Source organism: Ptychodera flava, chromosome 3 (assembly GCF_041260155.1).
Source record: "Ptychodera flava strain L36383 chromosome 3, AS_Pfla_20210202, whole genome shotgun sequence".
NCBI lineage: Eukaryota > Metazoa > Hemichordata > Enteropneusta > Ptychoderidae > Ptychodera > Ptychodera flava.
The window spans coordinates 30,900,802-30,925,885 of NC_091930.1; the positions used below are offsets into that span (position 1 = coordinate 30,900,802).

The 25,084-nt window shown below is 36.0% G+C and overlaps 2 protein-coding genes across 3 annotated transcripts in view; one reads left to right on the forward strand and one right to left on the reverse strand.

The window, feature by feature from the left end:
- The window catches only part of LOC139129829 (uncharacterized), a 157,221-nt gene extending 135,490 nt beyond the window's left edge, over positions 1 to 21,731 (forward strand). For both annotated transcript variants that reach the window (XM_070695511.1, XM_070695510.1), the window contains 6 exons: positions 205 to 1,480; positions 1,823 to 1,915; positions 3,478 to 3,576; positions 6,666 to 7,052; positions 7,688 to 8,350; positions 17,888 to 21,731. In XM_070695511.1, coding sequence (XP_070551612.1) covers positions 769 to 1,480; positions 1,823 to 1,915; positions 3,478 to 3,576; positions 6,666 to 7,052; positions 7,688 to 8,350; positions 17,888 to 18,681 — 2,748 coding nt within the window. In that variant the 5' untranslated portion in view covers positions 205 to 768 and the 3' untranslated portion in view covers positions 18,682 to 21,731. The remainder of the gene's footprint in view (positions 1 to 204; positions 1,481 to 1,822; positions 1,916 to 3,477; positions 3,577 to 6,665; positions 7,053 to 7,687; positions 8,351 to 17,887) is intronic.
- Positions 1 to 25,084, reverse strand: part of LOC139129834 (galactosylceramide sulfotransferase-like) — a 72,152-nt gene that overhangs the window by 28,982 nt on the left and 18,086 nt on the right. The window lies entirely within an intron of this gene.

Sequence of the window (25,084 nt, forward strand, 5' to 3'; positions counted from 1 at the left end):
ATATTAATGTCATAATAAATCTATGATAAATTTTGTACCACTCGTTAGCAACTGTGATATATTTGAGCCGTTTGGCAAAAGATATGTTGGTCAAGGAACACGCAAGGATGAGTAAAATACATTTTAATTTTGCATACAAAACGGCTTAAACTGATAATGAATGTCAAAGAATTGTCATGTAAAACAGACACTTTCTGTTTAAAGGAGTATGGTGACCAAGGCTCTAATCGTGTCTGACCGATGGGGACCATCAATTCGTGGGGGAGTTACCGATGCTGTTCACCTCGTGATCAAACTACTACAAGAGATGAGAATATCTGTCCACTGCACTGCTCTGAAAGCAACAGAAGAAGAGGAACGTGAAGCCGAAGATCTTGGTGTTACCCTTGAACTTCCAACAAAGACTGGTACACTGCAATTCAGAGAGCCAACTCGTGACTGGTTGCTGTACCATAACGAACACTATCCAGATTTAGAAGAATTAGCAAATGTGAAATTCGTGTTTGGCTTCAGTGCGTTCACCTCGGAAGCTACCTTTAAAATCCTGAATAAGGTGTTTCCAAAGGCGTCTTGTTATCTGATCAATCTCTTTGATAAAGATGACATAACGCCTTTGATTGTGGGCTGTAGTAAAGTGGAATTGGAATTTCGAAAGCGAATTCTGTCAGATGAATTCAAGAAGGCCAAGTGTTCATTTTCCATCGAGAACGTGTATTCTCGGGGTACAGAGGGCTTTATCGTGAAACCAATCAACAGCTTCTTTCTCCGATGATAAATGAAGAATACTTAGCGACCCCAGGACCAGAAAATCTACCGTTACTAGAACGCGAACCATTTAAAATTATATCCGTTGTCCAGGAATATGAGTTGGAAGATCTAGAAAAACTTGATGTTGTCATTCGTGCCGTAAACAAAGCTGCTGACTATACTGATGATTTGCAAAAACCTCCTCTAGTGTGGAAAATCATAGGAATACCACCAAGTAGAGAGGAAGAGATAGTGGAGAAGCTGACACGCAGCTCATGGTTGAAGATCACCCCTAAATTCGTGACAAATACTGATGAACTTAATCGCCAACTGCTGTCTTCCAATCTTGTACTAATACCACCATCTGCCACGAACTACGGGAACCTCACTCTGGCAGCTATGTGCGCCGCAATACCTGTACTCTACCCCCGAGGTTCTCACATCCATGATATTTTCTCTAATCACATTAATATACTTGAGGCGGGAGATTGTGTAATACATATGGATCGTGATCCGGAGGCTTTGACAAAACGAATTATGTCAGTCGTAAATAAAAACCCGACGGCACTGCAACGAGCAGCGGTAATAAGAGAGCACATAAAGAAAAAGGTGGCAGGAGATCTCAAGGACAGTAATGGAAGCTTCATGGCCGCTATAATTGCTGATATGGATGGCACTCCAGATGACAAGAGTGACGTAAACAAAGAAACAGATGCTGGCGTTGAATACAAAGGTACTAACAAACACATACAGTACATGGCCGTTTGGGTGCATTGGGAAGAATGTATGCATGTGTGTATGTATGCGTGCTTATCTTTTTGTGCGTATTCATGTTGCGATGGTGTAAGCAGACTCGTGAGACGTGTGTACTGGATAGACACTGCTGAGAATGTTAGCTGAGAGAGAGAGAGAGAGAGAGAGAGAGAGAGAGAGAGAGAGAGAGAGAGAGAGAGAGAGAGAGAGAGAGAGAGAGAGAGAGAGAGAGAGAGAGAGAGAGAGAGAGAGAGAGAGAGAGAGAGAGAGAGAGAGAGAGAGAGAGAGTCATGCTGATTTTGAGATATTATTTCCCTTATAGCTTCATCTGACCGACCAGCAGAAGATCAAGGAGCAGGGGGAGCACACAGCGAAGAAAATGTATCCAGCGTACCCGCTGATCATGAAAGTACAGGTAAGATATCGACAGCTGGCAGTAGCGACCAAGGCAACGACTTTGATTACTGTGCTATCTATGCACTTTCGTACAAAAGGTATAGGAATATTTACCATTTTAAGTATCGTTGGCATGATGTGCAATTCCTTGGATTTCCACACGGTATGTATGTATGTATGTATGTATGTATGTATGTATGTATGTATGTATGTATGTATGTATGTATGTATGTATGTATGTATGTATGTATGTATGTATGTATGTATGTATGTATGTATGTATGTATGTATGTATGTATGTATGTATGTATGTATGTATGTATGTATGTATGTATGTATGTATGTATGTATGTATGTATGTATGTATGTATGCATGCGGGGAGAGAGAGAGAGAGAGAGAGAGAGAGAGAGAGAGAGAGAGAGAGAGAGAGAGAGAGAGAGAGAGAGAGAGAGAGAGAGAGAGAGAGAGAGAGAGCGAGCGAGAGCGAGAGAGAGAGAGAGAGAGAATATGTAATATATGGCTGATCACTGTGTATTATTAAATCACGATATCGAGATATCTCTTAAAAACAGCCAAACAACTATTTCATGACCTCTCTCAATGTTTACCAGAATCGTCATATATGTTGTACCACAGTTTATGGACGCCTTATTTTATCATGAAATAATTTATGAATTGTTAAGATTTCTCTAAAATATTGCGATTAGTAATGTATTCATGTAGTGCGAGGTCGCTGTGACGCAGTTCTTTCACGTATTCACTTTATAATTAGTTTTAACTTCGAAAACGTATTTTCCGCGAGCACAGTTTTTTTGTAGTCATTACTTCTCAAGTTTGGGGGAATAAATGAAACAAGTCTGACAATGCCAATTGAAAATATATGATCGTAACGGAAAGGAGGCTAGGCGAGATAATGAACATTATGAACGTATTTGTACTGCATCGATTATGATAAATTGTGATAAATGCACTTGTGTATATACGCATGGAAAGCAGGATAATTGGATGGGTGACTGGTGAATTGATTGATTGATTGATTGGTTGATTGATTGATGTTGGGATGTCGTCCTTCTGATTTACTAGTAGGCCAGTGTTCTTAAAAACTGATGTACCCGTAGTCTGACCTACAAGTATATTGACTGCTCGGTAGCTGCATGTTATCTTTTCATAATCAATATCAGCAAACTTAGATGTAATTTTGAGGCAACGCAAACATTAAGATAACATCATATGATACCATTAGTTTAAAGACATTGACTCCAACGAAGACAGAGTTCTCTAAACATGCAACAATACATGACCGGTAGAATGGTGAATGTTGGCCAATGTGTTGTGTATTAGGTGAGCTTGACACAGCTTTCAGAGGCCATGGGTTTCTCGCTGGAGGATCTGCTTCTCTTACAAACTGTGATCAGACAAGAACGCACACACTGATCTGTTGTGGTAACATGTACCGATTTGGTAATCACAGCCTACAAGCCCTTGTTATATGTATCTAGTGTTTTTTTCTGAAATCTGCTTTAAATAATATGAATTAGTATAATGTCAGAAACAACTGAGTCTGTGCCCATCTGTTGCAGACAAATCGGATGACCATGAAATCGAGAGCAGATCAAGTTTTTGGCTTTTCCGGTGGTTACAACAATGTTGGAGGAAAGTGAAGCCAAAGCGTCATCCACGTAAGAAGCATTTTGGATTTACTCTTTTTAAAACATGCATTGTTCATACGTCTGTGAATGAAAACTTAAAAACTTGCGGACTTTGTTCAATAAGGACATGGCGTTTGGGTTTTCATGCAATTTTGAAATTTGAAATGTTTGCTGTAACTCGAAAATGGTAGTTACTCTCGTAGTAGGGTTATATACTATACTAGTTCTACAGTTGCAAATTGAGACTTTTAATTGCACGATAATCTGCATTCAATACACAGCAACGTGAGTGAAACTGGTTGCATTTCTCCTATTGATACTGCAAATTGTGTGTATCGTACTAAATCCATGACACTTTGCGGCCAGTCCATTTTCTAATTTAGGTATTCGATTAGAATAAAAAGAATAAAGGGTAATTATCAAATCTCAAATATTTTAAGCATTTTAGCCCTTTTCTAAATATATATTAGATTTTGCCTTAAGGTTCCAAGACAAGAAATAACCATTTTAAACTAACAATTCTCTAGTGTTTAATAAGCTCAGAACCCCGTAAATTATATATTTTCACAAAGCGTAGATATAGGGAACATTTTGAGTACCATAGTGTCACCATTGTTGACATAGCTATCACGTGACAGGTAATTTGCATAACCTTTCAAAAATCGGTTTTCCCTATGTTTTGTTTCAATGCTTTGAGATATGTGGCTGAAATTTGTGTGAGCGCAAGCTGTCCTAAGGGTCTTCAAAAGTGTGTCTCAGAATTTTTTTAAACCTTCTTAAACAGTTTTTATGCCAGAAAAACTTCCAGAGCAGTGAATTTAACCGTACTTGATTTCTTTAAAATTGTGCTCCAAAAAAACTAAGCAAGATATAAAAAATCTGAGACACACTTTGGAAGAGCGTTGTGACAGCTTGCATTCCAGCAAGTTTGAGTCAGATATTTTGAAGTATTGAGACAAAACGTAGGGAAAACCGATTTTTGAAAGGTTATGCAAATTACCTTGTCACGTGATAGTGATGTAAACAATGGTGACACTGTGGTTACCAAAATGTTCCCGTATATCTAGGCGTTCAGAAAATGTATACATTACGGGGGTTCTGAGCTTATTAACTGTTAGAGAATTGTTAGATTAAAAAGGTCAAATTTCTTGTCTTGGAACCTTAAGTTAAGGTGTGAGAAATAGGTTAAAAACCTTGTGACGATGGTACTTTGCGGCATAAAATCAGACTTTTCATTGGAATGTTTAATTGAATATGGGTATATCCTTTCAATCTACTTTTGAATAAAATCTCATTTCGATCTACCGATCGCGATATCCGCATGGAGGAAACTGCAAATTTGATCCGAAATCCTAATTTTCATTTGATTTTAGGCGTTGTCTATTGGGGTTTTCCCTTTGACGTAAATGATTGACACCTTTAAACAGCCAATCAAATCGAAAAAAAAGTGACGAGGAGGCGATTGACATGTCACTGGATTGAACAAAATTATCCTTTCTAACTTTATCAATGGTTTTCCAACGAGGTCCACCATTGCATTGAATTAAAGGGAGCTGTCAAATATGTTTTCTCCCCTAAACCAAATGGCAGGTAGCCACATGATAAATGGTCATCAGTAGTGCGTCTCATTTCACAGCGTTCGTACAGAGGGATACCGGACCAATCACATAAGGTTGTGACGCACTTGTGTGTTAAAACGCTTTCGTTAAACGCTTTGCTACTTTCCTTTCCGTGGCCAGACCTCTCCCAAACCTAGTCACATACGGTCAGGTAGTGACAGTTATAAACTGAATCTACCGCTCAAAGGTAATACACGTATATTACTTGTAAATAAAATTGGTAATGAGAGAAATCTTCATTGAAGAAGTATGTTTTATTTATTTTGCGTGCATATCAGCAAGTGTTTAGTATGTACATCGTGTGTTGTTGTTTAGACTACAAAAGTCTGACATCCTGCCAGGAAATGTTGGAACTTTAAGAATTGATCTCTCTGATATTACCGTTTAGCTGATAATTACGACTGATAGTTTGCAACCGCAGGCGCTTCTTCTGTCGTCGTTTGAGAAGCTTACTTGTATCACTAGGGCTTCGCGAAGCGACAATCTAAACGCCCTTCTTTGCAACTCGATATAGACTGCAAGCGCTTCAAACCAGGAACAGCGGCAGGAGCTCAAGGACTGGTGTAGAACTTTAATAGCAGTCCCGATGTTGATTATCTTGATTAGCATGATATTTCAATACAGGATAAATTTATGTTGCCAAATAATCTTGTGAAATATGTAGCATTTATTTGCTCACTCGTCACGGTAGCTAGGTACACAAGGATCGCCTTTGGATCGATAGACCTTAGCGCCTTGATCAACTTCATATTTTAATTTTGTCACCGCAAAAGTTGTACGAATATGCTTTAACGGTTGTCTCACATTTCTATTAGAAATGCCTTCAGAAAAAAGTACAGGGATACGCTGATTCATAATTCATGATTCGGCAGCGAAATGCCAGTAATATAACAATCAAAGACCGTGAAATTATAATTACCCTAATCAGAATATTCTTTGGATAATGGTTACACATATTTCTATATATCATGATAATTAATCCCGTGCTCCGCCTCTCCATAGCATAGACCTCGCCAACAGTCAAATACAAAATCGGAAAATGGCACATTGGAAATTAGGTTGCAGTCGCCAAAAATTCCCTTTTGCAGTTTTGAAAGGTGAATTATAAACTGCACAGCATAGTTACCTGACATAAATGAAAACGGACACGTCTAAAAGAAAACTAGCGTTTCCGATGACGTTTGTAAATGAAATACTGACTGGGCTCAAAGTACCATTCTCAAAAGGAATTTTTATCAATTTTTACTCATAATTTCACCAAAGTTGAAATCTTGCTCATTTCGAAAAGGACCAAAAAACGCTTGTCAACGTGAAGAAATGTTTCGACATTGTTCGTTGGCCACAGTGTACCACGGACTGTACTTCAATACGAATCGCCCTCAGTGTTGATAAATGACTCAATCGGTTAACGATTACTTACTGTGCGATATAAAACGAAGGCTAATATCTTATTTAAAATTGTGGAAATAATATCTAAGATAGCTTTGTTGGTCACTTCAGGTCAAATTGAAGTAAAAGTGAGACCAGACGGTGTTATTCCGGAGAAAGGCAGAAAAGTGAGAGATGTATGTGCTGCATTAGACTCCAGCCATCGAACAAAAGAGAATGCAGTACTGGTAGGGAAACAACTAGATCAACGCCATGATGGTATGAGTTTAAATAATATAGGTGAAGGATGCATTTCTTACATCATGGATTGCCAGTCATCGGAAGCCCTGGAGTCTTTGATGCGTGACTATTCAAGTGGAAGTCTTCACAGGATGGTGAAGAGTACATTCCTGTCTGAGAGCCTGCTGGATGAGATTGGAGCTCTATACCTGTCATTAGGAACATCGATAGATTATGAAGAATATCTGCTATGTAAGGAGGAATTGGCAAATAGCGGAGGTATGTTCATGTGATGATATGCATCATACTATGGCTGGTTAGAAAGTGGAGTAAGACGTTTATAATGTAGAAGAACGTTCTGATCTAAAGATACGCCATTGCTTTTCGCCACCTTCGTGCATGGGGGATTTTTAAAACGTTGTCTGAGCTGATATAAATGGCATGTATAAATGAGCGTTGATATTAAAATATTCTAGTTCGTATTTTATAGCCTGTTGTGTTGTGGACTGATATATCGATAGAAATATCATGAACTAAAGTCTCATTATATAAAATTCCGATCAATTATGGCCAAATAAGTAATGTACCTCTTTATATAAGCCATCAGATGCTATGCCTAAACTTTTTGGTTTACGATATATGTTACCGATTTGTCATTCTACTAATGATGATCATACAATCAATGTATGACAATTTCGGCGTCTACTTTTATTGTTCGCCATAATCGGGATCTTACCCTTGCCCTAGGAGTTAACTCGTCTCTAATGTAAATTAATTTGATAATGTCTTAATCCATGATTAGCAAATTGCAATTCCTTTGTTGACCTTCGCAGGTTGGGCAGTTTACGAAACAACTTGGTTGTAATTGTGCCATTTCTTTATCATGTATCATTATCATTTATATCTGAACTCAGGTGAAGACATATACCAACTGTCTGTTGAAGCCATCGAAGAGATGAACAAGGAAGTCGAATCCGATGTTCTAAGAAAAAGGGCCGCTGTCACTATGGAGCAGGTAAAGACAAGGGAGAAAGCGAGGGACAGAGATATTCTAAGGGGGGTGTCAGACGACCGAGAGAGAGGTAGGACATCTGAACTCGACGAACTTATAAATGAAGGGATCCAGATAAAGAAAGAATTGCAAGAGCTGAATACCACTCATTCTGAACCGGTATTTGATCGACAAGAGTTCGTCCGAAAGACAGGGGCCATAGTCGATGAAACAGCTATTCCCCTAGACATGAAGCAAGAATTAATGATGGCATTCCTGAAGTCTCTGCCTTTAGATCCCGATAAGACTGGCAAGCCTGGTCAACAGCTGGTGATAGAGGGCGATTTCCTTATGGAGTATGTTGAGAACGTCGTTCATGACTTTGACATTCCTACCAAAAGGAAACAAGATATGATAGAGCAATTCAGGAAGTTGGTACGGGAAAAGTCGGCGAAGGCGACTGCCAAGGAAAGTTTGCATGCAAAGCAAGAGAGTCTACAGGAACGTATCCAGGCAATCGTTGATGACGCTGACATTCCTGATGAACAGAAGGAAGTCTATCATCAGTTAAGGCAGGTCGAACGAGGTAGGTAGATACATGTAGCTCTGACATGTTTGGAAAGGTTAACCATTACACCTCGCTCTATAATTCCTTCAACAAGGAAAACTTTAAAAAAAATACTATGGAGGTGTAATGAAGAGGTGGGAGAAAAAATGTCAGTTAGTTGGATCAGGAAGCCTGTGGCATGGGTCTTTGTAAGTATCCTTTGAGTCTTTAGATTATCAAAAATACTGATTAATTGAGTGAAAAATTAATTGTATTCAAGTTGTCCTACCAAGCAAATCAGTTTGTATTATACAACACAATAAATTATGATAATGATTGTATCATTTTCATGTGTGTCAATGTACTTACTGCAACTAACCCCCCAAAAATGATTATTAGGTGACTTCGAACATCATTTGTAGAGATACTGTTTCTTTGCACAGGAGCAACATTGCAAGTAAATCACATTGTCAAAGGTTTTAATGTTCAATATCTTGGCATCATTACACTCAGTGCTCTGATAAGTGTTGATTTCCCATTAAGTAAAAGACTGAAATTTAGTAAATACCATAAAATATTGTCTCCATTTTAATAATGAAAAGGACTATCTAAGACGAATATCTATAAATTAAATTAGCTGTAAGATCCAGCACATTTATTTCCACTGAATTTAATTCAGTGAAATTAACAAAAACATACAGATCTCGAAACATAAAGGGGAGAGAAAGTTACACTGTAAGATACTTATTAACTTGACATTACATCAAAGATGAACTGTTGTTCTAAAATCTTTTTTATCAGTTTCACATAATTAAATTTCAGACTTTGGATTGGCATGTTCACTTGCACAAAACTTCTTATACATTCAGATGAATCTTCATTCAAAATAATTATAAATGAGGTGATTCGGTTTTTTTAGAGTAGACAAAAAACTTTGAAATGCAGACATGCAGACACACTGTTATCAATGCATGCATGCTTCAATGCATATGTACATAAATATATACAGAAAGACTGACAGACACACATGGACATGCAGATAGATAGACACAAACGTGCATTCATGCACACAACATACATACATACATACATACATACATGCATACATACATGCGTGCATACACATACATATATACACACACACACACGCATGCATGCATGCATGCATGCATACATGCATACATACATGATATATACACACATATACATACACACACGCACGCAATGCATGCATACATATGTACACATACATACATACACACACATGTATATATATATATATATATATATATATATATATATATATATATATATATATATATATATATACAAACTTACATATTTACATACATACATACATACATACATACAAACGCACGCATGCATACTGCATACATAAATACACACATACAAACATACATACACATATACTCATACATACATACATACATACATACATACATACATACATACATCCATACATACAGACATACATACATACATACATACATACATACATACATACATACATACACACACACGCATGTAAGCTACATACATAAATACATAGAAACAAACAGACACACACACACACACACACATATATATATATATATATATATATATATATATATATATATATATATATATATACATACATACATACATTCATGTATACATACACATACTGTACATACATACACACGCACGCACGCACGCATGCATACTACATACATAAATACATACATACATACACATATACATACACATAGACTCATACATGTATGCATACATACATATATACATACATACATACATGCATGCATACATACATATATATACACACACGCATTCATGCTTTCATACATACACACACATGCACGCACGCATGCAAGCATACATACATACATATATACGACATACAAAGATACATACATAGATACATACATACAATATAGATGCATACATACATAAACATACATATATACACACATGTATGCATGCATGCATACATACACACACGCACGCATACATGCATGCACATATACTCTCACACACACACACACACACCCATATATATATATAGATAGATAGATAGATAGATAGATAGATAGATAGATAGATAGATAGATACACACATACACATACATACATACATACACGCATGCATGCATGCATGCATACTACATACATAAATACATAGACACACACATACACATACAAATCCAAGTCCATATATACTCAATGTATGAGGATAATACACAAAAAAGAAAAAAAAGATAACAATGGTAACAATGTCATGACTTTAAACATGAAAACACTAAACAAACATAAATTCAGAAACAAATCTAACAAGGTCACTACCAGTATGTAGCATCACTTGATTTAGCAAGCAAAAATGAATATTCAAATTTTTTTGGTTTAGTTAAATTGATTGCATTAACAGATAATCTGTGAAAGAGCTGTTCTTCAAAGATTCTTATTTTCTTGACTTAAAATCACGTAATCTATAGGAAGATAAAAGTCACATGTAAAGCATGACAACACATGAAAGAAGTACTCCTTCAGAAAATGCGTATTAAAGGGAACAAATCTTTATAAAGATACATCTTTCAACCTAAAACTAATGTTTGAAACCATTTTACAAAAGATAACAGCATTTAACAAAGTGTATCTATATGCAAATTTTAACTAATCAGAATTATATTGACTCCAACTTTAATGAAATTTTGAAAGTGATCTGAATATTTGCAACATTTCATGAATTTTCTAAACTGCATGCTAAAGACTCTTAACTCAGTCCCTTACCGGAACAACAAATTATGCATTAATAAACATATGTGTTCCAGTATATCTTCATAACAATCAGCGATATTACAACATTAACATAGCAGGGCTTGATGTGGTCATGTCACATTTAATCAGCTGCATGCTGTCAGTTACGGAACAAAACACACCACGGCCACTGATCTATACACGCCAGAGAAATATATAAACAAATCACCACATTTTGCAATGTCAATGCCATCTGTTTCTTCATTCCTGATGAATTACAATGTAGCTGGTGTTTGGATACATAGTATACTTTGTTTACTATTCATAAAAAGTGATTAATTAAATGTTTGTAATTACTCAGTAGAAGATTTCCTGACAGTCACATCATTGTAATGGAATCACAACCCTTACAAGTGAGCATGACAGTTCATTATTAGATTCATACTAGTTCATTTTAGGGTTGTGTTTCTCTGCTGTGTTAATGTTGTAAAATTGCTGATACAATGCCTTGGACAATTAAGGTCTGCAGCTGGAAAGATTTTGATTGTAAATGTAAAGTGTGAAAGTAAACATAAGCCCTGATAAGCTTCTCAGGCTAGTGATATTTATTCATGTAGGCAGAGGATTTACACAGAAATAAACTTTGACCTGGTAAGAATTAAGCAGAAAGTAGAAAAAACTCACTTGAAAATAGTGAAACTAGGAAAACAGAAATGTACTGGTTATGACAGTCAAACTGTGAAATATGTTTAATTTGAAATTACACAGTCATTACACAGGATCAGAGTCCTGTACCAGGCCCATCATTTCTACATCCTAAATGTTTAATACATGCATTCATTTTTTTCAATCTCTATGATTCTTCAAAGCTGTGCCCACTACCATCATTTTCTATATCAAACTGTGACAGTTGTCATCCATTCTGTAGTCACCATCATCAACACTGCCCTCACAGTTCAAGTAGAACTTCAAAGTTGCAGATTCATCATAACATGTTCATCAGAATATCCCTCACAGTCACCACCAGTTTCTACACTGGCATCTGTCATTAATTTCTTGGTTACTATTATCAACACTGCCCTCAAAGTCCATAAGAATTTCAACTGCAGATTCATTATTACAAGTTAATCAGAATATCCATCACCATGAGGTTTTCAATCTGTGACAGCTGTCATTCCTTCTGTGGACAGCATCATCCACAGTGCCCTCACAGTTCAAGTAGAATTTGAACCCTACATATTTATCATTACAAGTTAATCAGAATATCCATCATCATCAGTTTCAAACTGTGACAGCTGTCATTCCTTCTGTGGACAGCATCATCAATACTGCCCTCACAGTTCAAGTAGAATTTGAACCCTAGATTCATCATTAAAAGTTAATCAGAATACCATCACCATCAGTTTGAAACTTTGACAGCTGTCATTCCTTCTGTAGTCAGCATCATCAATACTGCCCTCACAGTTCAAGTAGAATTTGAACCCTAGATTCATCATTAAAAGTTAATCAGAATCTCCATCACCATCAGTTTGAAACTTTGACAGCTGTCATTCCTTCTGTAGTCAGCATCATCAATACTGCCCTCACAGTTCAAGTAGAATTTCAACTGCATGTTCATCATTACAAGTACCGGTATGACTGTGAAAGATTATCTCACTGGAGACCTCTTCACTGTTTTCCAATCAGTCCTTATCACTCTGAAAGATATTAATAAAATGTGTTTTAATTAAATTGTGTAGTAGATATATAGTTGTACAGTACATAGTTTTATGAAAGTAGAATTTTAATCTCTCAGCAGTACAACTAGTGTCGATATTTCTAACAGTAGCATGTCCGTAACATAAATACCTTCACCATTTCCTTCTCTGAATTAGAGATGATATTAACATGACTGTAATGGCATGCATACATCCATACTGATAACAGTAGTAAAGTCTCCATCAGATGCAGAGTGCTGCAATCTCTGTAATTATTCATGGTATGTCATTGATAAAGACTCAAATACCAACACAAGGAACAGAAGACAGACAAGCTTCTACACTGACAATTGCCAAATAAAGCCCCTAGCTGTAACTCTTGATATTTTTGAACACCAAATTCTCTCCTGGTTTTCTCTGAATTCTACCCTCTGAAGGGATATGGGCTTTTGCTGCATTAGGAAACCATTCCTTTGTGAAACATTTCACAAGTAAATTCAAATTTTAACAGTTATTTTGATTTCCCGCCATTTTCAAAAATTGGTATTATGACAAAGGAAACTGAACATGCAATGTCACAGTTGAAAACATTCACCCCTAAGCATTACACTGGTCTACTCTTTGCAGTTTATGTGAAGATTTCAGTGCAGATATACACAGGATCCACGGTTTTTGCTTTTCTACTTGGGGCTGTGATTGAATGTTTGGGCAAACATTTAATCACAGTGTTATCTTTATCTTGTTCTTTATCTTTAGAGTCCCAGCGGATAGTTAATAAAAAGTGTATACACACAACTAAGTTACTACATTTTGACACACTTATTTAAGCTTGAGAGTAAAATCATTAAAACAATGCTGAAAGATACAGCTAGTGGGGCTTTAATTTTACAGTAGTGCTTCATTGTCATAATCTTTGGTCGTTGTAAATATATAAATTTGCAGTACACATAAAAGCTTTTCAGTTCTCATTATTTTTTCAAAGAAAGAGGAGAAAACCGCTTTCATTTTTATCGTATTTTGACAATATCACAATGAAAACTTCAAACACTTCCAAACTTGAAAGCATATCAGGCAAGCATTTTTGAAAAATATAGGATCAAAAAATTGACAAACTCAATTACACCAGTATGCTCCCTTTTGATCAACATACAAAATATGAGAGCTATCAAATACATTTCAATAAATGGCGAAGGCTTTTTGGTTAAGGGATGGATCATTTGATTTCTATGGTTGGGGTGGAGGATTTCAGGGAAAAATTTTACTGGCCATTTATTGGAAAAAAAATGCCTCCCCAGTGAACATTGAAAAAAAAAAATTGCTTAAAGGTTGTACAAAATACGGCTAGTTTTCAAACAATTGTTTCCATGTACCTTAAGACAGTAAACTGTGTCTATGTCTTCAGTAGTCTCTGGAGCTGCTGCCTTTGGCGATTAAATATGGCCAAGCTTTCAAGCGAGGATGGTAGAAAAAAATAAAATTGTTGCCATACAAATTTCCTCCAGCTCAAACCCCCCCCCCCCACCCCCACTAGAAAAGAAGTGGTCCACCCATAAAAATAAGAAATGAGGCAAATATGTGCAAATTTAAGAAATTATATAACAAACAGCCTGTCCACGATAATCGAATAACAGTAGCATAGACCACTTCATCTGTGACTGAGATGTTGGCATTGTGGACTAGATTATAGGTGAAACAGCCTTTGTTTCTTGATTTACCCTGGCAAAGACTATCAACTCATGAATATCATGGCTGTTAAGTCTGTCTTTCAGCTTCTCACTTCTGTAATCTTGATTAGGGAAGCCATTTTTTTCTCTAACTCTGACATGTAGAGTAGACACAGTGATGTAAGCTGCACACTCCCATTTTGCTCAATCACTCAGTCTTGAAAGAAATCAAGTACAATATTGAATGCCCTAAGATGAGCAGCAAATTTGTGGTCCTACTATGTTTCAATGCCACGGTTTATGGTTCTTTCTTTATTGTGCAGTTGATTGATGTACTTCAGGTTAAATTAACTGCAACATTGCTATAGAAACTTGCCTCTCTAAACATGTCATCAACTTGTATCATGTGATGTAGATCGTGTAGCCCTAATGCAAGGGCTTTGGGCTCAATCTTTTACAAAGAAAAAATGTCCAAGACTCCAGCCTAGTTTTTAAAATACGAGAAGTTGATACATCCCTCAGTCCAAGTTTTGATACTGATGATGGCCTTTGTTTTGCATGATTATATTGAGAATAATATATGTACTTTGGAAGCTGTGATTGAAAGTAACTAAAACACTACACTGGATTGTAGTAGAGCTGACTGAGCTTTGATTGGAGGCAGATGCATATATGGTATACTGTTACAATTGATGTTACAAAAGCCGGTGGCTTGAATTTTGTTTTGCGAAACTAATTTATAACAAATAATCAAAACTTTGATTGACAGCTGATGCATGCTGTCCCCAAAATGTGCAAAAAGTCCTAAAAATAAATGGTAGTGGGACACATTGTCCCCTGGTTTCAAATTCCTGGCTGCAACACTTACCTTGTATGGTACCTTGGAGGTACCCTGGGAAACGCTAGTTGAGTGCATACAGACTTGGTTGACAAGTTTGATATTGTGTTTCAGCATGCTGTTGAGAGATTATCAAGAAACTTCAGTTGATACATTGAATAAAATCCAAAATAATCATCATCTGCAGCATTTTGTCCCCTATTACAAGGTCTACTTTGGTTTTCTCATAACATTTAAATGCATTCAAATATTTTGGATTTCTTCAAAATACAAATCATGAAATACAGCCAAAAAACTCAGAATGTGTGATCAATTGTTGTCACCATTAGCCATGGGCTGACATAACAATGTTATTCATTTTTCAATGCATTTCTTACCAAACTGTGGAATCTGAACAAGTAAAAGTAAATATTTTAGGGTACCAAAATAATTTCTCACATCCCCTATACCCTATATAAATTTTATCCAATCCCTTCTGTTTTACCCCAAGAAATTATAAATCCCCCTTGAATTCCTCCATCCCCTCAAAAATATTTGTGAATGTAGCCTTATGGTATTACAGATATAAAAGAGAGAAAGTTGCAGAATATTACATCAAACAATTTTCAAAATATTGCCTAATTACTACATAATCATCAATTATGCAAATTAATAATTATCAGAGGGATATTATTCACACCATTAAGTGTGATGACATGGCTTAAGCTACAGTAACAATTCCACAAAATTCCAGCTCATTATGCTGAATTATTCTAGAGTTAGGTACAGCCTAATTACTTGTATTCATTAATTATGCAAATTACTAATATTTAAGAGAAAAAAATTATCTAGACAAAATGCCTTGAAATTGCCAAGGTCTCTGCAATATTTTCACAAAATTGTACTATCTAACAGCAATCAATTATTGAGATACAGCCTAATTACCTAAATTCATTAATTATGCAAATAACTAATTACCACAGTGATAAAATTCACTGGATCAAATGCAATGACTCTGTTATGACTTCAGAAACAATTCCACAACATTGTACCTTACTACACAAAACAATTACTGAGCTACAGCCTAATTACCTAAGTTCATTTATTATGCAAATTACTAATAAACATAGAGATTATATTCCCTGGACCAAATGTAATGACACTGCCATGACTTAAGAAAAACATTCCATATAAGTGTAGCACATAATGACAATCCATTAATTACAGAGATACAGCCTAATTACCTATATTCATTAATTATGCAAATTACTAATTACCACAGAGACAAAATCAACTGGACAAAACACAGTGACACTGCCATGGCATCAGTGACAATTCCACAAAATTGTAGCATATTACCCAAATCCATTGCAGAAATACAGCCTAATTACTTAAATTCATTAATTATGCAAATTGTTAATTATCACAGAGATGAAATCACTGGACAGAAGACAATGACACTGCCATGGCATCAATGACAATTCCACAAAATTGTGGCATGTTACACCAATCCATTACAGAGATATAGCCTAATTACCTAAGTTCATTAATTATGCAAATTAGTAATTACCATAGAGTTAAAATTCACTGGACAAAACACAATGACACTGCCATGGCATCAGTGACAATTCTACAAACTTGTAGCATATTACGCCAATCTGTTATTAGATACAGCCTAATTACATAAATTCATTAATTATGCAAATTACTTATTACCACAGAGATAAAACTCACTGGACAAAACACAATGACACTGCCATGGAATCAGTGATAGTTCTACAAAATTGTGGCATGTGACACCAATGTATTTCAGAAATACAGCCTAATTACCTAAGTTCATTAATTATGCAAATTACTTATTACCACAGAGATAAAACTCACTGGACAGAAGACAATGACACTGCAATGCCATCAGTGACAATTCTACAAACTTGTAGCATATTACACCAATCTGTTATTTAGATACAGCCTAATTACCTAAGTTCATTAATTATGCAAATTACTTATTACCACAGAGATAAAATTCACTGGACAAAACACAATGACACTGCCATGGCATCAGTGACAATTCTACAAAATTGTGGCATGTGACACCAATCCATTACAGAAATACAGCCTAATTACCTAAGTTCATTAATTATGCAAATTAGTCATTACCACAGAGATAAAATTCACTGGACAGAAGACAATGACATTGCCAGGCCTCAGTGACAATTCCACAAAATTGTAGCGTATTACACCAACTCATTATTGAGATATAGCCTAATTACCTAAATTAATTAATTATGCAAATTCATTGATTGGAGCAATTTTCATAATTGCCCAAATCTTCTGAAGATAAGAATGTCAAGAACTATAATTGTCATTACTCAATTGAACAACTACTAACATTTACAAACAGCTAAAAAATACAATTACCAGCCTAAAAGATTTGTTTGTGGGTGAAATATAATTAATTATGCAAATAAGTAAAATTTTTACCATTTTAATATTTCAGTTAATAAGATTTTTACCAGAAATTGTTGCCTTCATGTCAAAAAAACCATGTTTCATTGTAGTACTATTGTTTTATCAGCTGATGACCTTTGACCTACATTTGTAAATTGTTTCCTTACACCTATAGGTACACCACTGTCCAACACTGTCAGGGTTTTATTGTCGAGAGATGGCAAGAAATCATCAGGAGAAGTCTTTAACCCATGGGGATTGACAATAAACCAGAATGGACATGTACTTGTCTGTGACTATGGACGTAGAGACAAGCCTGGCAGTGTGAAGACAGTAACAGCAGACACTGCACAGATTCTAACATCTGTCACAGTTCATGGCTTACCTCACAATTTCAAACCAAGAGACACAAAAATGGCAGACAATGGTGACTATTACACAGCAGATGTCGGCAACAAATGCATTGTAGTGAGTGATGCAAAGAGTGAAGTGAAACAAATAATAGCAATGGGTAAACTGAAATACCCCACTGGTGTATTTGTTGATAAAGACAGAAATGTTTTCATAGCAGACTACAGTGCAGACTGTGTAATCAAATGTAATGGAGATGGGGACATTATTTCAAGTCAACAACTCAGTAAGCCCTACTCTCTGACCATGAATAGCAAATATCAACTCATAGTGTCATGTCATGGTGGTGAAAATTGTATCTATGTTTTGGACAGTAATCTTGAAATATTGAATCAATTTGGAAGTGATCACTTAGTGGAACCATATGGAGTTACAGTTGACAATGCAGACAATATTTATGTGGCAGATTGTAGGAAGATAGTGAAATTTGATAGACAGGGTGAATACCAGGAAACTGTAACTGTAGATGGATACCCTTACTACATTGCAGTGTTTACAGACGGTAGAATAGTTTATTCAGATTACAGTGATTACACTGTCAAGGTCATTTACAAGTAAGAAATCTGAGAAGACAGTCAATGCAAATATTGCAGCGAATACAGCTGTACAACTGAACAACATGCAAACACATACACACCATAACTGACACAATTTTCCTGATTTTCTCCTCAAAACTAAATATTTGTCAGACAAGTTTGGGTTAGAATTTCTCGTTATGATGTCAGGAAATTCTCCAAGTGGAATTGAAACCCTTGGATGAAATTTTGTATTTTTTTAGAGTGAATTTTTTGTCAAATGTGAAGAAATTGTAATCCGCTTTGTTTTGATGCCATGAACAATGTCAATAATATTATTTTACTCAGAAACTATTGACAATTCCCTAGTCATTGGTTAGAATTGGGTTAGAATTTCTCATCTTGATGTAAGGAATCCAATGATGTTAAAATTAAAGTCATTGGTTGAAACTTTGTAATTTTTTTCAGAGTCAACTTTTTGAAAAATGATGAAATTGTGATCATGTTTGATTTGATGCAATTGTTTTGACACAGAGAGAGAATACAAATAATTCATTTTTCTGAGAAATGTTCATAATTTTTGGCCATGTTGGGGTTAGAATTTTACGTCTTGATGTGAAGAATTCGAAAATCATAAAATTGAAGACATCAGTTGATATTTTGTAATTTTTCAGAGTGATTTCTGAAAACTGCAGAGAAATTGTGACCATGTTTGATTTGATGCAATGTTTTGACTTCAAGAAGACAAATGATTTCATTTTTCTGAGACATGTTCACATTTTCCTAGCCATGTTGGGTTAGAATTTTACGTCTTAATGTCAGAAATTTGGAAATCATAATATTAAAGTCATCGGTTCAACTTTCCATGTATTTTTTAAAAAGAGATATGTTGATATTTCTGCAGAATGTCCTGTGTTCACATGATTTCCATTTAACATTCAATCAAATTTCATCATGATTTCTAGATTTCTGAGTTAATGTCCAAATTTTCCCGGTCATGTTAGGGTAGAATTTCACGTCTTATGTATGATGTATTTAAGTTGGTAGAGTGGAAATCAAAGTGATCGGTTGAAATTTTCATATTTTTTACAGAATATACATTTGTTAATTCTGTACAGCATTGCAATGACAGTTGTATTCACTGTAAACTGTACTAAACATTCATCAAGCATCGCTGTGAAATCTTCTCATATTTGTTTCGATTTCAAGAAAGAAACTCATCAGATCTTACCTGAACAATGTACGTACCTTGTGCTATTCATCCTGGTCAGGATAATTCTTTCCGATTTCTTGTAACATCCTCAGATTTATAAAATTCCAGGAGTAAATCCACACATGACTTCAGCTGGCAACCTGTCAGCTGTTTAGAGTGCGAGCGAACGCTTTACTCATTAGATAACTTCAACCGTAGAAAGTAGTGCTAGACAAAACCTCGCCGCTCAAATATGGAAATATAAGAAACCCTTGATGTAATGATTTAGAAACTTATAAAAGATTCCATGACCTTTGTAATTATTCCCACTTTTGAAAAATGCCTGTTTTTATGAGGTGTACAACCGGCTGGCTCACATTACTGTAAAACTCTTACGCCGGTACATTTGCCATTGATAGGTGGCGCTATTGCAATCTCTGCCGTCAGGCTGGCCGTCAGGCTGGTAAAGTTGGCTGTTGGCTTCAGCGCAGTATAAGGAATATATTAGCATTTGTAATTGAATGTATTTCAGAGAGTTTGACAATTTTATCGCGATTTAAAATGTACTTTGACAAGAGTATATATTAAGACATTTATTGGATTGAAGACTTTTTCGGGTTTTATTTCATTCTACGTTTATAAGTTTTCCTTGTACGCTTGCCCAGTATTGTGTAGCACAGCAAGCTGTGTTCGTTGTTTTGAACACAGTATATGCATGTTAGATAATTATTTGCTAATTCATTTTAGAAGTAACATCTCTTACCACATGTGTACGCGATACACCATGGCGGCACGTTTATACCTTGACTTTGCTATAATGTTAAATCTAGAAATATTGAAGACTTTGGTGGTTTTTGGTTTACTCTTTTCTCTCTCACCAGTTAATCGTATACGTAATGCCATTTTCATACTCTTTCTGGTCACTGTATTATAGATTTAGATATTTTTAGACCAGGATGTTTTGTGGGATTAGTTTAATTAACTGTACAGCGTATTCAGAATTATCCCAAAATAACGACTTTTTCGAAAGAAAAGTGTTTTATTTCGGAACGTTTTTTTATTTATATATTTTTTCTTGGCTGTTTTCCTAGTCTTCCTCGCCCACGTTACTATCGTAAATGATTTGATTAAGTGTTATATATCGTGCTGAGGCGTTTTTGAATTTTGTATTTTCTTTGTTGTATTGTACTTTTAATCATCGTAGTACGTATGTTTTTCACCGATATAATTTTTGTGGTTTATATATCTCAAAAGTCAAACGCAATTTTCTATTACACATTTTTACTCGAGGCTTCAGAATTCGCTTAGGTAATTAAACACATCGAAAAGGTAGCCACCAGTCAGCTTTTTATGATCGTCAGATATTTCAGAGCTGTATCGTCTTGATAATGATGTACTGTTGTAACTTTCTGGGTTTGAACTTATTTTGGTGCTTCTTAAAGAACAGAACGTCTTGTATCATATTTTTAGAGTCGTCATTGATACACATAGAAATATTTTTCTTCGAGTCATTATTGATTGTGATCCGATATATTTCTTAATGGTGGGAGTTTCACGATCATGCTGGTGTTTTCTTTTTACCCAAATTGTGCACTTTAGCAAACATACCCGGTACTTTAATTTCTTGATTGAACTTCCAACAAAACTTGTTTCTCGTTACATGTTTCACGTGACTGTTGAATGAATATTACTACTCACCGTGCACAGACTTGACAAGTTTCTGTTTGATGTGTTTCATTATCAATGGAAGTACGTTTTGAAAACGCTATTTTATTCATAGTAAACAGCGCTATTTTATACGCATTTTTATGCACATTTGTACTTTTAAGTCCGTTAGTAGCTCATAAAGATTTGGTTGTCGAATTCAAACTTGAAGTAATAAAAACTTGAAACAAAATCAATTTATTGGCAATGTGCTTGTTGCTTGGTGTTCGTCATGATAAATATATATCGATGTATCTTGTTCTTCTATAAATATATATGTTGCCATGGTAGCATTATATTCTTCAATCACCAAATAAAGGTAATCATCAGTCAGAAGGATTCATGATGATATGACGAGGAAGATATGTGAGAGTCGCATAAGTTACTTTAATGACTCGTGTCAGGAAGAGAACTTATTAACCTAAACAATCCGTGGTTGGGGATTAAAATCAACGTACTGATTTTGTTCGATTTGCATATCTAAGTTGTATGCAATGATAAGGCCCATCTCATAAGCCATACGTTTTCATGACAAAACTAACAATATTCGTCAATGGTCGACGAACAACATTTTTAAATGATTATCAAGTAATTGAATTGTTCCCTAAGAAGGTTGCATGAACATATCCCTCTTTAATATAGTTTTTGAAAACGATGTGTCGCTGACTTGACAGATGGGTGTATTTCTTTCAGTCACGGTCCCCTCTCAAGTAGAGGGACTGCAATTCAGACAGTTTACTCTCTGCCAAAAGGTAAGAGGTTCAGGGGCCGCCGATGAATGGAAACCCACAAAAACTTTCCCAAGACACTTTTAAGCAAAATCGCGGCTAATCAAAATTCAACAGAATTTCCACAATCTTCATCATATAAGTATATGTAATTCCCTGCAGACGAGACGTGTGATCGTCGATGTGAAAAGCGGGTGTAACGGAGATCGAGTGCGCCCTCATCGGTGAATTCAAATTTATATAACATATAGTCCGTGAACTCGATCGGTGCATGCGGAGTCGTTTAACCAGTATATATCGCATTATGTCATATCGGCTAAGACATAATCTTGAAATGTGCGTAAAGAAAGAAAGAATCGTTAATTACGGAGCAAACTTAGACGTTCTATTCAAAATAAACATTCTTCCACGTTTTATCGCATTGACAACCCATGAGGTCGTGAGATGATTGCTACTACAGAGAGTGTTGGGTTCTTCGGTCATCTGTTTCTGGGACCTTAGCATATCCTTCGAATTGGTGAAATATTGGCTTCCATTGACGAGGTATTTCATACCATCTTAGTCCAGGCAGTACTTTTTCGGCCTTATAACTTCTCACTGTGATGAAAAGCACTGAACAAAAAACAAATCTATGAAAATAAAACAGCAGCCAAAGTAACATTTTACGCACTTTTACTCATTTGAACCGTACCTTTTTGTCCGGTATCATCCCAGCATATGATAGTTAAATAAATACGTCACGACAATTACTCACTATTCACTGTGTTCCAGCAGGGAGCTGTTTTGTTGCATGTGTTAGTGTGTACTACAGTTTCTAGGTGTACTTCCCACGGCGTTCTAAAATACCCAGTACACAGCTTATTTACATTGACTGAATATCTGTGTCCTGCATTAGAGTGTTTGGTCATCAAATTTACGCGGTCATAGTACTGCCTCGGCAGACTCTCAAAAGCAGTAAATTTACTGTCCACTCAGCTCTGCACCAAGCCCAGTAACATTAGCTATCAAGCCACGTGACACAAAGTATTACAATTTAGTGAACTGAATTGTTAACTGTACCTGTTTGATCACCGACAACAATTTACGAGATTTCCCGACTCGGAAATACATGAAGTCGGTCATCACACCATCTTTCAGGCAGATGATAATACCAAAGCTCACACTGCGCTGTCTTCTAGCGTCGTAGATGGTATTTGAAAGAAGCTGTTTTCAGCAGCGACGTACATAAGGCGAGTATATGACGAATCATGGAATGTGATCCTCTTCTGATAAAATTCAGCTAATTTCTCTGTAACGCTGCTTATTGAGATTTGGTAGAAAATAATAAATATCAAGACAAGGTAACTCAAGAAAGAATGCAAACATATGTTTTACTTATTTGTCGAATGTGCAGCATGCATAGCGGTGAAAGTGGGATTAATTTAAATAGCAATAGAAAATATACACGGCGTATACATCACCGTACGCAATAGTACATGTCGAGGGGATTCAAAAAGGCTACTACACAAAGTACATTTATTTTTATCGGGTAAGCGAGTTTTATAAGATACTCGCCTTACTGACATAAGGAATACGTTGTAAGAAAGAGAGATTCTTAAAACAACAAACGTTGCGGAAAACCAACGTCACTGGGCGAACGAATGAGTTTACGCGCCGATCTGTAACACTGAGCCGCGATCCCAGATCATCGTAATTCATACATAACGATCAAAGTTCAAAATCTTCAACACAGCTTTACCCTTAAGCGACCGTGTACGTAGTTTTCAAAAGAGAAGATTACTTGGAAGAAAACACCGTCACTAAGTTGCCTTCAAGTTTGAAAAAATCGTTCAGCCTAAAGGCGAATTCATTCCTCGTGCGGTATTTGGCAAAATCATGATGAAGGTAAATGTACATTTCACATCAACATTAGAATAATAATATTTTTTTGTTGTGGGGCGTACAGTCGCAATTGTGAAATTTGTTTTAACTAAACATTCTTTTGACCCCCTTTAAGAAATAAGGTGCAACTTGGAGTAAAGCGAATACTTTGGACTTACACCGTATATCAGACATTATCAGAGTGACTGTAGATCAAAATATAGGTAATTATCGTATTTGATATGACAAGACGGCAATTATGATGATGAAATGGCCTGTACATAGTTCTATATTTCAGAAGTAAAGGACAAGTGAACTGGCTCTTACCAATGACAAATCTGTGGAATTCCGAAATTAATCAGTTTCCAAAGTACGAAGACATTCGACCAATTCCTCTAAAGAGACCTTGATGTGTAATGGTGTCATGATAAACTTTATTTCCGCCTGTTTGCCTTGTCGCCATTTCACTCTCCAGAATAAAATAATGTAATTTAACATTTCGCCTCTGCGGGGCCAAGAATCATCATTCTGCGAGAATTCCTACTAGCCTGTTGCTCTTCCTCCCGAGACCTGATTTTTGAATTTGTTAGGGAGTTTACGAACATGGTTGCTACCACCCTGGAGGCGATCTCATCTTATGAAACTGTTTTCTAGAAGGCTGCAAATGAGATGACCGAAATTTACAGTGACATGAGAGTGGACGTTCGCGCAGAAAATACTTATTCGAGGAATCTTTTTTCATTTATATCACAAATTCACAAATATTCAGATTTCGCATTTCAACCCCCATCCCCCCCCCCCCCAAGCATAAGCTATCCTGGTTTGGATTCTAACACATCCACTAATTCTACTATTCTCGATGTTTTCCGACAAATGTTAGGTCACTTTGATATTTTTCACACCTGTCCCGAAACGTATGCCTTATTGATCAGAGTGGCTGTTCTGACCATTTGTATGACACC